Below are 14,275 nucleotides of genomic sequence, written 5' to 3'. Positions count from 1 at the left end.
TGTTTTCTTGTTTTTAAACATAAGCAGTAGAAGCTAGCAGCCAAATTCTTCAATTCTTTTTTGTTTAGACTACTCAGATGCTGCATTCAGATCCCAGAGGAAGCATTATTCAAAGTAACCAATAATTCATAATTTTATTGCAAACTTTGAGAGGCCCACAGTGCAAGCTGTCTCAGGAAGTACTGTGGGTGTGCTTTCAACACTATGGCCTGTGTTCCTGGAAAGGAGGAATTAGTCTTCTAGAGAGTTTTTGAATACTTCAACCTCAGCTCCCAAAATCTCCAAGCTCAGTCTTATTTAAGAATGTTTAATGTTTTGGTCTTGCAATTTACCTGTAAAGACATGAGTAAATTACACTGCAAGATATTTAAAATTATGGAAATGTAAAACTTACATCTGTTTCCCAATGGTTCCTACCTATGTAGAGATTTTGCAACTGCTATTCATGCTGAGCAGTATTTCACTTCTTAAATCAGTTTTACCCATTTCATCAGTGTTACGTTGTAAGTCAGGTTCTAGCTGATGTGAATTACACAATGATGCTAATTCTTACAATTGTAATTTTATAATATTTAAATATATATTCTGAATCTCCAGAGTGATCCTTCTCTGAGAATGCCAACTTTCATTTAAAGAAAGCATGTTCAGTGTTTGAAGAGGAAAAGGCCAAAATTTTCTGGAATGTTGAAACAACAGAAAGTGAAAAAGAAACCAAAATGTGTTCCTTTTTTTATTATTTCATGTTTTTGAGACCAGTCCCATGACTTTGGAGACTTTGGGGGGATCCAGGGTTTTTTCTTCTTCTTCTTCTTTTTTTTTTTTTTTTTTTTTTTTTTAGTGGAAGGTTGCATTATTAGTCTTGATTAGTCTTGTAAGATTTAAATCATTTGCAGAACAGCATTGTCCTGTGAGCCTAGTCCCAGGCTGAGTCTTTCAAGTTTGATGTTGAAACATTCAGAATTCGGTTGATGTTGTTCGAACAAAATACAGACTGCAGAGGACTCCTGAAGCAGAGTCTCCTTACTCGTCAAGAAACTGTTCAATAGGATGGATGTGTCTTTTTAGACCTTTTGCTCTGATAAGAGGATCAACTGCAGTGCCTCGCTGAATGCATGAATGTATACAGGGATGTCATGGGAGACAATTTTTTTGGACTCAAGTTTTCCCACTAGAGGAGTGTAACGTCATCAGTTTGAACAGAAAATAGATCTAGACCAAAATAACCGGGAAAAGCAGCTGCCCCTTCTAACAGCTCCGGGGACTCTTTGTGTTTTGCAGGAGATGCACGGGTGAGAGGTCAGACAGGGTTTCTCGCTGAGCGCCGTGGCTCCTACCCATTTATCGACTTCCGTCTTCTTAACAGTAAGTGCAACTCCTCACTCAGTTCCGAGTTTTTAAATATATTAAAATCAGTGTTGAAAGTATATGACCGAAGTATTTTGTTTCATATGTATCTGTAGTCTAGCTGTCTTCACACAGTCAACATTAATAATTCTATTATTCCCACTTAGTGTTTGACTGTGAAATGTTTTGATTATGTGACTGCTGTCCATAATGCTGAGTCTATCAAGTAAATACAGTAGTGCCATGGTGTGTGCTGTGGGGGAGGAAGGAGGGTGCTTCAGAATTAAAAACATAAACCTCTATGTCCTTTAGCCTCTTAGCCAACAGTTGGAACAGATTTATGTGAGTCTGTTATCCGGTCATATAGAATTGGCAAAGAAGGGGAACATGTGACAACACTGACCAGTGGTTTACAATAACATTAATTTTTCCAACAATTAGAACCCAATCCAAAGCCCCATGGAGTCTTCTCATTGACGTCAATGGATTTTGGGTCAGGCCAGCAGTGAACATCTGTTAAAAATAATCTTAATCTCATTTTGATTGAAGTTATTTTGCCACTGTTGTAAATAAAGGAGGGCAAATCTGAAAAAGGGGGTGGGGGGAAAGGGGGTGGGGGGAAGGGGTGCACTTACCTCACGAAATCTCTGTACTGATGCAGACCCATTAGCCAGTGTGTAAAAATGAAAAACAGCAAACTCCTAGTCTTGGGTCCTCCAGCATTCAGTGGTAACCCTGATGATCAGATACAGGCAGACCTAGATGTAGCCTCATGTGCTGCACAGATCACTCGATTTAACATTTGAAACAAAAGTCATTTACTGTCCTCATCAAAATAGACTGAAATTCCAACAGTTTGTTTAGTGATTACAGTTTTAATCTTCTAGTGATTATGTTTTTCATTAAAAAGCAATTATGAAACCAAAGTTTTAAATCTTCTTGCTCTAACTGCGTTCCAGAACTACTGGGAAGAGCAGGGAAGTAGGTGGCAGGAAGGGAGGAAAGAACAGCTGAAAAGGGTGAGGCCTGGCATGAAGACAGGAGAGAAGAGCAACTAATAGAATGGGCCTGGGCTCTGATATGCTGCATTCCCACAGGCTGGCAAAATTACTACAGTCTGGCAAAGTGCTTGCTTTCACTCTTGTTTATAAAAGATATTTTCTGGGTCATAAGTCCATCAGAGTGCTTGCTGTGGCTGAGCTAGAAAGACATCAGGGCTCAGATGGGTCCAGCAATTTGCCGAGGACAAACAAGGAATAATACAGTGGTTGAGCAGTGTTCTGAGGATAATTTCATTCTGGCTTGCCTATGAAAAATGCAAAGAAAAAGCTTGTTGTAGACTAAGTGGAAATACTATGGTTGATTCTCTTATAAAAATGGAAAGTATATAAAATACTTATCATTCACACAGTAGAAGTGAATAAATGTCTACATCTGTGTGCAACTAGCTTAATTCTTTCATTTTTATTTTAGATATATGCAAGTTACTTAAAATTTTCATCATATATGTTCTTTCTTCTCCCTGATAAAAGAAACTAAAAATTTGTCAGCTTTTTCTTTGGAGATAGACCTTTCTTCTTTACTCCCTGTAGCTGAACCCTGCCATCCCTCAGATCCTGCCTACTTCTGGGAAGTGCTAGTGCTTTCCTTGGGATGTCTAGGGGGAAATCTGTGAAGTGAGACGTAGTGGTGAATGCTGAGCCTTTGATCGTGTGAGGAGCAGGGCAGTCAGCATAACCCTTCTGGTGTAACAACTGAACTTAAAAGAGATGCCTTTCTCTAGATGCGCCTTCAAGCCCAGTGGACTCTGTGCTCCTGTGCAGGGCAGCTGGGTCTTTTGTGCTTCTGTTCCTGTGTCCTCTCTCCTGGGGGATTCTGATTTATTCTTTCTTTTTGCTGCTTTTCCTTAATCCAAAAGAAGATCTGAACTGAGCCTGATCATGTTTGGTCTCTCTATATAAGAAAAATTCATGATCCTGATTTTGGATTTCTCATTGTTTTCCATTTTTTGCATATTTCTTCTTCTCTGCCATGGGGGTGGTGCTAGGGTAGTTTTTCAGTCCAAAATCATGTGATATTTTGAGACACTTGACTATAATTTTGTAGATGGCACTACTCACTTCATGTCCTACAGGTACATGAACGTGCTTAGTGCCTGAGCCTGCAGACGTGTGTGTTTCTAGCAAGCAAACAGACTTTTATTTTATTTGTCTATATACCCATCTGTCAAATCACTTTCTTCTGTACATACTATATAAGCAGTAAAAGAAACATGGTTGCTGTACATCCTAACAAAAAGAAACAGATCATATAAAGGTCACTATTGCAAGTTTTTTTGAAAAGTACCTAAGTCATACTTACAGTAAAAATTTAATACTGTATTTTAGTATCAGTTTATTTTGGAGCAATAACTGATAGGCAGCAAAAATATACTTAAAAACTGCTACAATGAGAAAGAGAAGGATGAGGCAGAGAAAATTACGGTGAATATCCTCAGAATTTATAAAGAAGTGCATCATAAACATTACTCCACCTTCTCGCTAATTCAGACAAATGGAGCTTAAATGGTTCCATTTGCTAATTCTCTATACCGTCTAAAATGTGATTCCAAATAAAAATACCATAATTTTTCAAAATAAGTAAAAACACTGAAGCTCACTCTTAAACAAATATTTAACATGTTCTTTAAAATTTCAGGACATTGCTATTTAATGGCAACAACATTGCTTAAACATAACTCTTTTAACATACTTACAAATTCAGTCAGTCTGGTAATTTTTTCCCTAATATGGTTTGTATGGGTTAACATCGGAAAGACCGTATCTTTTGTTTTTTCTGGATTCCTGTAGTAACGTCACTGCGTAATTTAAGACACTGTTAAGTCTTTTTGGATAGAAAAACTTCCTGTCTTCTGAAAATGGGATCTTCTATAGCCATAATCAAAGCCAACTGGATTAGTGTTAGCTTCTTGCTGTTTGAGCTAACGTCTGTGATGCCATCTAAACATTCCTCCAGTGCCTGTCTGTGATATATAGAAACTTAGTGAGAGTTATTTCACTTTGAGTGCCACGCTGTCAAGGCCATGAGGATTTTGCAGGATCCTATCTGGAGGAAATGCAAGGCTTTAGTATCTTCCCATCTTTTTGGTACAGAGTTGCAAGCTTTTCTTGAGCCATACCTAGTAACTTTTGGAACTAGGACGTAATTCTAGAATACAAAATTGAATGTTAAATACACCCTTGTCACCAGGGACTCCTAGCTTCCATGTTGCTAGGAGTGTGCGTTTGCCTCAGCCTCCTGAGTCAATCCCTGTGATTTGTGGAGACCTACGTCACTGACTAGATGCTTGTTCCTGTTGATAGTATGGACCCAGCACCTTCAGGGGAAACGACATAGCAGCTCCCCTCCTCAGGAATGCTGGGGCAGGTGACGTTAGCCAGCCCAGTAGTAAGATCCACAAGAGGCAAGCTGACCATCCATTTTCCCACTCTGCTGCAATAAAGACAAGAGGACCACTTGCTCCTGATGGCCACAGGTATACCTCAGAAAAAATAAGCCAAACGTGACCAACCCGAGGCCCCGTGTTAACGAGGGCACTTACAAGCAAATAATCAACTTTGCAAATGTCTCCTAAACTGAAAGATACACATTTTGTGCAGTCCTAGAGGTTGATAGGAAAAATTGAGAAAGAGTTTCCTGTTTTTACAAATAAGACATTCCTCATTTGCAGCAGAACAAGATGAGTGAGTGACATTCTGTTAAAAAAAAAGAAAAAGAAAAGTAGGAGAGAAAGAAAGAAAGAAAGAGAGAGACTTAACACTGAGAAACTCTATTTTCCAGAATGAGTAATGGGATGGAATAGAGGAGTATTAAGTGCTGTAGAGCAGTATATATAAATGGTGTAAGATTGATTCCAAACCAAAACCTCACAAATTTTAGGAAAGTTTGACTCTCAACTTGGTAGATCTAGCTTGTAACTGAAACTAACATAGGCTGAAATTAATGACGGCAGTTTATTGGCACTTTTGCATTTCTATAAATTAAATGAACTTTTATGCATTCCCAAGACAGAAGAGTGGTTAATCTGAATATGTGCAGCGTAATAATTTAGAATTTGAAGCACTTCTACAGTGAAAACTAACTTCATCCATTTTTCCCTTGAGTGAAGCACAGTTTGAATTTCAGAAATAAATGATCTTACTAGTAAGGCAGCAGTAATTTAATTCTCTGATTGACTAAGTTGCTCAATGAGTCATTGAACCAGATCCCTCCAGTGACTAATATGCCATGATTAAAATAGATTTCATTATCCCGTGATGAGTTATGCTGGTGACCAAGATGGTACATTTCTTCATTGCATTAATTAAAAGTTTGAGGGAATTCCATGTGATAAATCTAAAATGAGGCATGGGCATGCAGCAATAACTGAGAAACCTCACTCTGGTCCAGTTTTATTGGGTACTGTGTTCTACTCTAGCTTAAATAAAATAGAGTAACAAAATAATATAGGTTACATATGGGATGAGTAACTTTTCATTTACAACCTTGCTTGTCAAGCTTTCGGTCACAGAACAAGGAGATTCTTAAAAGTTACACACTGGTTCTTCAGTTCCCACTATCTTTGTATTGAACTTTTCTTTGTATTGAATTTTTGCTTCCAAATTACAAAATTATTAGCATTTAATTGACTATATGTAATTGACTATATTTAAATTTCTCTGTCATAGAGAATTAAAACTACTTCTGTTTACACTTTTAGTTTGTCCTGACAAATTCTGCACTGGGGGCAGTCTGTTTTTGTCACAGCATCAGTAGTCCTATTGCTTTCATTATTTTGCACCCATGTGTTTCCAGTAACCCATCCGCAGTAAATACAAGACTCTGATAGAATTTATATTACTATATATTGATATGGAAGAGATAAGGAGGAAAGGGAAAAGATGTGGTATAGGACCTACCCAGTCAAACAGAATAGTCTCTGTACCAAAATGGTGTTACTTCAGTTATAGTCAGGCTCAAAGAAAATACTCTTTTCTTACACTTTGCGCAACAGATGCATCCATTCTCAGATCTCTGTGGCATCTGAGAATTCCTGAAAGGCCCAGATATGTTTATAGACACTGCAAAGGTATAGAGACTACTTTATTCTGTGTGTTAACCCACCTAAGGTCTATTAGCCTGCAGGCAGAAATTAAGTCCAAAAGAAAATGCTGTAAGCTTAGCTCCACAAATTAAATTCACATAGACAATATACTTTTAGTGATAGATGGTGATACACAGTGATATGATGTTCTGTTCAGTCTCTGCCCTTGACGTGCTCTCTGATTTGGGTCAAGCAAACTGTTTTTCAGTTTGCGTGTGTGTGTGTGCGCGCGCACATGCATGCATGTATGTAAAGTAGTGCTTTACAGGCATGTGATGAATTAGATACTGTAAAAATGAAAAGTATTGTCAGGGTTAGTAAGGAAAGATATGAAGTCTCCATCTCAAAGAACCAAAGTCTGTGGACTTTTGAATCTGTGGTTTCTGCCTGTCTACAGAAAGATCCATTTGCAAAATTTACATTCATTTTTGGTTTTGGATTTTGAACAACTCCAAAGCTTTCAGGTAGGGCCCATCTCCAGGGAAAATAAAACCCAACCACAGCCACCAACCCAAAATTGAACTATCAAGTAACATGAAGCCAAATGAGTGAGGTTAAAAAAGTTTGGTTAACTGTCTTGTTTTGTTGCCTTTGGCTAGGAAAAGAAGTGGGAGTGAGAAATGCCTTTTTAGATATTTCTGACCCAGGTTACATTAGGACACAACAAGTCTTGTGAGGAAGTTACAAGGACTCACTGGATTACTCAGATCCCATCCCAGCCTGTAGAGATGAGACCAAAGCTCCAGATGGTTATTAAATTAGAAAGGGAAAGATCTTATGAGGTTTGCATCATTTCTACATAATACCTTCTTTAGTTCCTTGTGGATAAGTACATTCAAAAGATACTCATCAACATCTCAAAGGCACACAGGGCTTTTAATCTGGTTAGGCCTGTGTCTGGTTTGAATGACAAGAGTATTTCCAAAAGTGAATTTGTCTTTCAATTTCCTATTCAGGAGAGAGGAATTAGGATTCTTTTAATAATATTTCAGCACAAAGATGGTTCTGTTTTCTAGTAACGCTTCACTATAATCACCAAGTTCTTCCTGTCACTGGAAGCTGGTCTGTTTTGTTCCCCCCTCTATTCTCATCAAAAGAGGGGTTGGGGATGTGTGTGTGTGTGTTTTAAGCATTATCTGTGATATTTAATAAAAAGATAGATTGAGGAGTATATTCTACTAACTGCCATGGATGCTCTTTGATTAGCTTCTGCTCTTCATTCCTTGTAGAAAATGAGAGCCAGAATCCAAAACTAAGATAGGCATGTTTTTTATCTGCTAACAAAATGCACTAATTTGGCCTCTGAGGGCTGCAGGAGAGCGAGCAGAGCAAACAGAAAACCAGCTGTGCTGCAGATACGAAGTCCAAGTGAACACTGACACAAATACGCAAGGTTGTAACACGTTCATTTGGGATTCAAGCCAGCGGAGAGGGTCCCTTTAAAAGTTTCCAAATGAGTGTCCCCTCCTGCTACCCCACCTTCTTTTCCCTGATTAGAAAAGGGAAAGGGTGTACTGAAGATAACACTGAGGACACTTTCCAAATGACCAGAGGAAAAGAAAGAACAAGGAGAAGGGATCATTAAGATGATAAATGAAAGTTGCGCTTGCTGTTATTACAGGTTATGTTGCTTTTTCTCCAGGGGAATGAAGGGGGAGGGAATGTACCATTTCCTGCTAGAGAAACTATAATCAGCTAGAGATGATCTGCAGTCATAGGAAAAAAGATCCCAACATTGCTACTGTACAGACAATGAAGTGGCAAAGCGAAGATTCATGTTGAAATAATAAAGACTTTGTGGTGAAAAGGAACACAACGTGTTTCCTAATAACTTGTAGGAGGCTTAATAAAGGATGCCAAAAATGTTTGTTTGCGTAAAAATGATTGATGACAGCAATAAAGACTGAAAAACTGTGAGGAGAAACAAATCTAAATGTATCTTAAATTTAGATTTTAATCGATTCCTCTTTCTGTTACCAAGGCTAATATTCTGTTACTTTAATTAGCCTTTGAAGCCCTCGCTTCTCCAGAATTTGGTGTAATGGGATAATTCAGTATCTGCATAGTTCTTAAGTTCTGTAGCATCTTTCAGACAGTCTCAAAAGGAATATATTTTGAGAGGCAGGGAAACTCTGACTAGCATTTTTCAAGGTGCTGATGATTAGAGGGGAACCTGATGCTCTGGAAATCGAGCTGCTTTAAGTCACCATCACTGCAAGTATAATGTTCAAAGAGGAGGAGGATGCCCCACAGTAAGGTGACCTGGCCTAGTGTCCCAAATTCCCTCACGTTACATTAACTACCTTTGCCTAAGAAGCATGCAAGCACCTCTTTTGTAAGCAGGATTCTGTGCAACTGTGCAGCCAGTTGAAAATGGTATCTTAGCTCAACATGGAAATTTTAAAAGCTTTTTTTTCATTCTGCTAAATTTTTACTTTTCTCTGATGTGTTCAGAGTCCCACTCTTTCTCCCAGCCTCTTCCTAACTGAAAGAATTATGTTCAGCCATTCAAAGAAAAATACATTTGTCACCCATATGAACAATGCCAGCTAATGGAAAGCGCTTGACCTTTAATACTGAGTATTATCAAAAGTCAAGAAACAAAGAACTTTAAGTGAAAGTGTTGGTATAGTGTGATTTGCGTATTAATTTACAGCAAGGATAAAGAAGACTGTGAATGAAATTATTTTTATTGATTCATTGCTCATCTGCATTTATGTATTTTGAATATTAGTATAATTAACATTTATATTACAATAGCCACAAATGCTTGGGCAGAATTCTTGAAACTGAGTATTAAAAACAACTGTTCTGCTTCTAAAACATCATTGTTACTTAGTCGTCGAAAATCTTTGAAAAACTGTGTGTGCTATTAGCTTCTGAGATCCTCCCCTGTAGTATTTTTCAATTTTGTTAATACAGTAGAAAACAGATGAAAACAATGAGTTTATAACACATCTTTTTGAATTCTCCTCTAATTTGGGAAAGTCCTGTAAGGATTTCTATGTTTACAAGATTTCAGTACAATACTTATTTATCTTCAGGTATTGCATAGTGCAACATGTCCATTCTATATTTTTAATTGTTGCGGACTTCAGATGATAATATTGATATTGCCTCAACCCTACTACTGGTTTTGAGTCAAACCTTTCTTTCTGTCAAGTTCTGGCATGAGCCTCAGAAGGTTCAAAAGCACCATTAGGGCACTTACCTGAACTGAACTGAAAGCTTTTGAGCAACAAATTTTTTTACATAAGTTTTTGATGCTCTGTGTGTTCTCTCCAGCCTTTCTTCAAATCTGTAGTATTTCCGTTCCGAAGAATTTTTTTTAAACTGCAAGGTGTAGGGGAGCGGGAAAGACCAAGTGACAAGAGAGAGGAGAGGTTACCTGTACATCTGCCAGTTTACCTTCTCAGAAATTCAAATTTGAAATATCAAGTCTGGGATTAATTGTTAAGTTACTTGTGCCAGTTCAGCTGTACTTACTCATGCGGCTGTTGTCTTTTGGATAATATGATAAATTTGTGAAAAAGGTAGCTATAAAGAAGACACAGCAATTTTTTTACTTCCTCAGTATTACGCATTTTATGCATTTTTCTTTATAACAAAAATCTATCAACCAAGTCATGCAATGAGTATGCCAAACAAGACTTCAGTAAAGGTGATCTAAAACCTAAATCTAAATGCCTGTCATGATTTGACAGAAAAAACTGCTGGCAAACACCCATTATTCCTCATTAGTCCATTAAATACATCTAGCGCTCTCAAATAAAAGCTTTGCAGTCAGTTGTCAAAACAGGAAGCAGTGCAGGAAATTGCCCCCATAATGTATAGGATCAGAATCAGATTGTTTCCGAGAGTCCTCTCTGTTTACGAACTGTCTGGATGGTAAATTTTTTTCTGCTGCCAGTTTGATCCTCTCACCTTATCTTCCAGACCATCCAGCGCTTTTGTGTCAATCCTGTCTGATACTTTGGGCTTTTCCTTGAAGAGCTGTGGATGAGTCCAGCAAGTTCTGAGTTACATCCTCAGAAGATGGGGGGGAGAGGGTATTATAAACTGAGTATGTGAGTCTAAGGCAGATGTTTAAAGACCTGATTTATATATATTGGGTTTTGTTCTGCATCCTTTGGGGAGAAAAAAATAGCAAAACCATTTCCTGCTTCTGAATCAATTAGCTATTTAAAAATTAATAAACCTGTTGTTATCTACTTGCGCTGCTGAATGACCTGCTTTTATTGTACACTGAAGTGCAATAAAATAAAAAGGCGATGCCGTGAAGGAAAACTCACAGGCCTTATTTGAATGCATAACTGAGTTTGTTTACTTTAAAAGAATAATAGCAGTGTAATGGATGTCTGGTGCAGAGTTAAGTACATCCTTGTCCAAATTTGATTTACGTGATCGTTGCTGGATGTTAACCGCTGTTAGCGTAGCCGCTGTAATTGTTATACTAGCACCTGCTGGCACCGCAGCCTGCAAGAGAAGCCTGAAAGGAAACTGGGAGCCGCTCCTGGTGCGGGAAACCCCTTTTCCTGGAGTAAGGGGGGGGGGGCTGTAGCGAGCAGAGATCTGCAGACTGTAAAACAAGCAGATTTGTGTAACTGGAGGCACTTTGATAGCAGCGAGGACAAAACTGTTCATTCCTGTAGCCTGTTAACTTCTTGCGGGCCATAGGCAGTATCCCGACCACATCCATGATCTGGCGGTGTGTATCCATGACGTCAAAGTCTGGTGGCCGAATGGAAACTACTTTGTGCTGCCTGCTAAAACACATCAACTTTAGCTCGGGTGACCTCTGTCCTTGGCGGCTGAAGTTAAGCTTCGTGAGGAATGCATGTATGGATGCCTCTGCGAATGCTTAGGTGCAGGTGTGTGATTTATACAGTAACTTTATTCAGTATACAAAAGAAAGGATATTGTGGTAGGCAGTGACTCCATACAGTAAGAGTATGTGCATCTTTAAGAGACACCGCTGATGCTGTTTTAGATAAACAAAATATTTGAGAAGTTGCCACAATTACTGACAATAAGCACGGTTTTCAAGGGCATTTTTATGTTCTTACTGAACATCTGAAGCTCATTTCAAAATTGCACATAATTACTAAATATTTTTTTACATAAGCTTTGTGGCTTTTTTCCTTTAACCAGATAATATAGTGTAAAATGTAGTGTCTATATTTTGATGATTGAAGTTCAGTGATACCTGTGAAGATATTTTTGATTCTTTTGTTTATAATTCATTTTAATCTGAATAGAAATAGCTATTAATAATCCATTACGTTTCAAAGTCATTATATAACTTAAATCAAGTGTCTTCATCAAAATTTTATAGATACAATTGTAAATTTAAATTTGCATTTGTCAATAAAGAAGTGGCATGTTTAATGCATAAGCCACTCACCTAAACCATTAATTTCATATTAAAGATGCATCTTGATTTTATATAAGCCACTGGATCCTGTATGTTAGGAACAGGGCTTTGCTGTGGGAGATTCTGGTATGATTATAGGGGTGAGGAACAAATTTGAGCATTCACTCTGAGCTGCTTCACTTTTGGCTCTTGTCATTTAGACAGCCTCTTTTTCTCTCAGTTTCATACTGTTGGAATTTTCTTTTTTGTTTAACATTGACATGGGGAAGGGAGAGAAAAAAATGTTGCTGAGCTTGGAATAGTTTGGTACACGTTGTGCTCGGACAGGGGCAGAGTCTTAGTCCCATTTCCTTGCGAGACGCTATCAAGATGAGGTATGCTGTTGAGGATGGTATAGCAAACTGTTAAAGTGCACAAGTCTTTAATTGATTGGACAAATCAGATGTCATCATAGACTCAGACAAATCACTTATTGCTGAAATGACAGGAAAGAACCTGACTTTAACGTGGTTTCATTTCAGGCGGTGTCCAGAGCTTGTATGTGGAGAGACTGCAATGTGGGATTTGGACTGTTCTGTAAGGGCCTTATTTTGAAAGTTCACTTCCTGGCATTCTTTATCAATATTATGAATTCTTTCTCAAAAGAATGAAAATATAGGGCAATAGATGATTGTGTGTGATCTTCACGTAACGTATTGTAGTAAATTGGTGGTCTGCAGCAGAGAGTCGGGCTTCAGGGGTCCTGCCTCCTGGCAGTCCCGTTATTAAAACTTCAGCCGAGACCTGTGACAGCTAAACATATGGAGCAACACGGCACACCGACAGCAATGAATTTAATGGTTCCATCCAGCAAATGTGCTTCTTAGTCAGAAATCATTTATGATTCAGACTTTTCAGCCTGATGTGTTCGTGCTTTGGTAAGTATTATCTGTGCTCCTGAGATGGTCTGGTAATCCAAAGGATAAAATACCCACTTGAAAATCAAATTTACTGCTGCTTATTGGGACTACACAGCCAGTCTTCACTTCTAGGTTATCCACAGGAATCCCACATGTGAATTTTAAAGACAAATTAGAGGAATGTAGGTGGTAATTTGTCATCTATGTTTAACTGAAAAGCCAGATAGAAATGTAGATAAAAATTAGTTACGGCAACTGTTCATTTTTAATGCAAAAAAGAGAAGTTTTCTGTACCTTAAAATGCAACCTTGTTACCTGAAACCAGTGACAGTTTTTGAGCAGAGATGGAATTAGCAAAGTTGGGAAGTCAAGAAGAAGCTGACAAAAGCTAAGTAAATTAATTTTAAGAGTGTTTTGGTATCTAGGAATTAAACTAGATGCCTGCAACTTCTTAGAAGCACTATAAAAGGAAAGAAATGCAAAATCAGTCTACCAGTTCTTCCACACATCACAGTCTCTGGATAACTGTTAGCACTTACGTTAGTCACTGCTTCAATAGGCCGTGAAATTGTTCCAACTTTTAAAACGTGTGAGAGAATTAAGGCAGGTGCTGGCACATCATAAATGAAAATGTAGCCTTCAGGCTGGTACAGTAGTGACATTGTTACTGTTTGCTTTCTTGAAAACACATGGCTCTTTAAGTTGCGATAGAATTATTTTGTGCCTGTTGTATTATTAAACTTTATAGGGCATTTGGGCCCACTAGGAGACTGTGACTTACAGGTCTGAGAAAAATTTTATTTCTTCATGTTCAGTATATGAGTATGTTCTTTTTTTTGTTGTGATTGACTTGGGTCACCTGTGATGTTGGTAGCTGTTGGCTTACATAAGGAAGAAGCGTGCTACAGAAAGACCCCACACATCCGCTGTTGGAGAAATCAAACACTAACCCTAACCAGCTACGGTTCTGAAAAACCTGATGACATCTCTTTAAAAAAACCTGTCAGAGCAGTAATATCCATGACACTAGCACACAAAGTAGTATTTTAATTTCATAGCAGAACAAATGCTCAGCGAACGTACCATGAAATACCAAGACTGCACGGAGGAATCTTCAGTCCACAGCTATTTTTCTCTAGCTCTTATTTCAACAAGAAATCCAGTGAATTACTATGCAGCTTTTTGTCTCAAGCAACCATTACTCTTCGCTAAACAGAGTGCTTAGCCTCCCATTTCTCCCAGGGTTCCTCTCATGAGTAAAATTAAGTTGGATCTTACTAGTGCCTAACAACTCTCTGTTCGCCCCTCCAAAACTTATCCCAGGCTACAATATGAAAACCTCACAACTATGCCTGAAGTTCTGTTAAAAGTTCAGACGAAATGAGCTAAGCCACTATCAGTTTTACGAACCCTACATATTATTAGATATTATTCTTACTAATAATAGAGCAATTTAATGACTCTAAGTACTAATCTAATCACTCCTTAAAATTGCTTTGGGGGTTTTTTGTGTCA

General features: G+C 38.1%; 1 protein-coding gene across 2 annotated transcripts in view; it reads left to right on the top strand.

Annotated features, from left to right (window-relative positions):
• Window positions 1-14,275, top strand: part of PDE7B (phosphodiesterase 7B) — a 185,055-nt gene that overhangs the window by 145,481 nt on the left and 25,299 nt on the right. For both annotated transcript variants that reach the window (XM_062572510.1, XM_062572509.1), the window contains one exon: window positions 1,279-1,362. In XM_062572510.1, the coding sequence (XP_062428494.1) occupies window positions 1,279-1,362 (84 nt within the window). The remainder of the gene's footprint in view (window positions 1-1,278; window positions 1,363-14,275) is intronic.

This window comes from Rhea pennata, chromosome 3 (assembly GCF_028389875.1).
Source record: "Rhea pennata isolate bPtePen1 chromosome 3, bPtePen1.pri, whole genome shotgun sequence".
In the NCBI taxonomy this organism is placed as follows: Eukaryota; Metazoa; Chordata; class Aves; order Rheiformes; family Rheidae; genus Rhea; species Rhea pennata.
The sequence above is the reverse complement of the archived record's forward strand: the minus strand, read 5'-3'. Positions and strand labels throughout refer to the sequence as shown.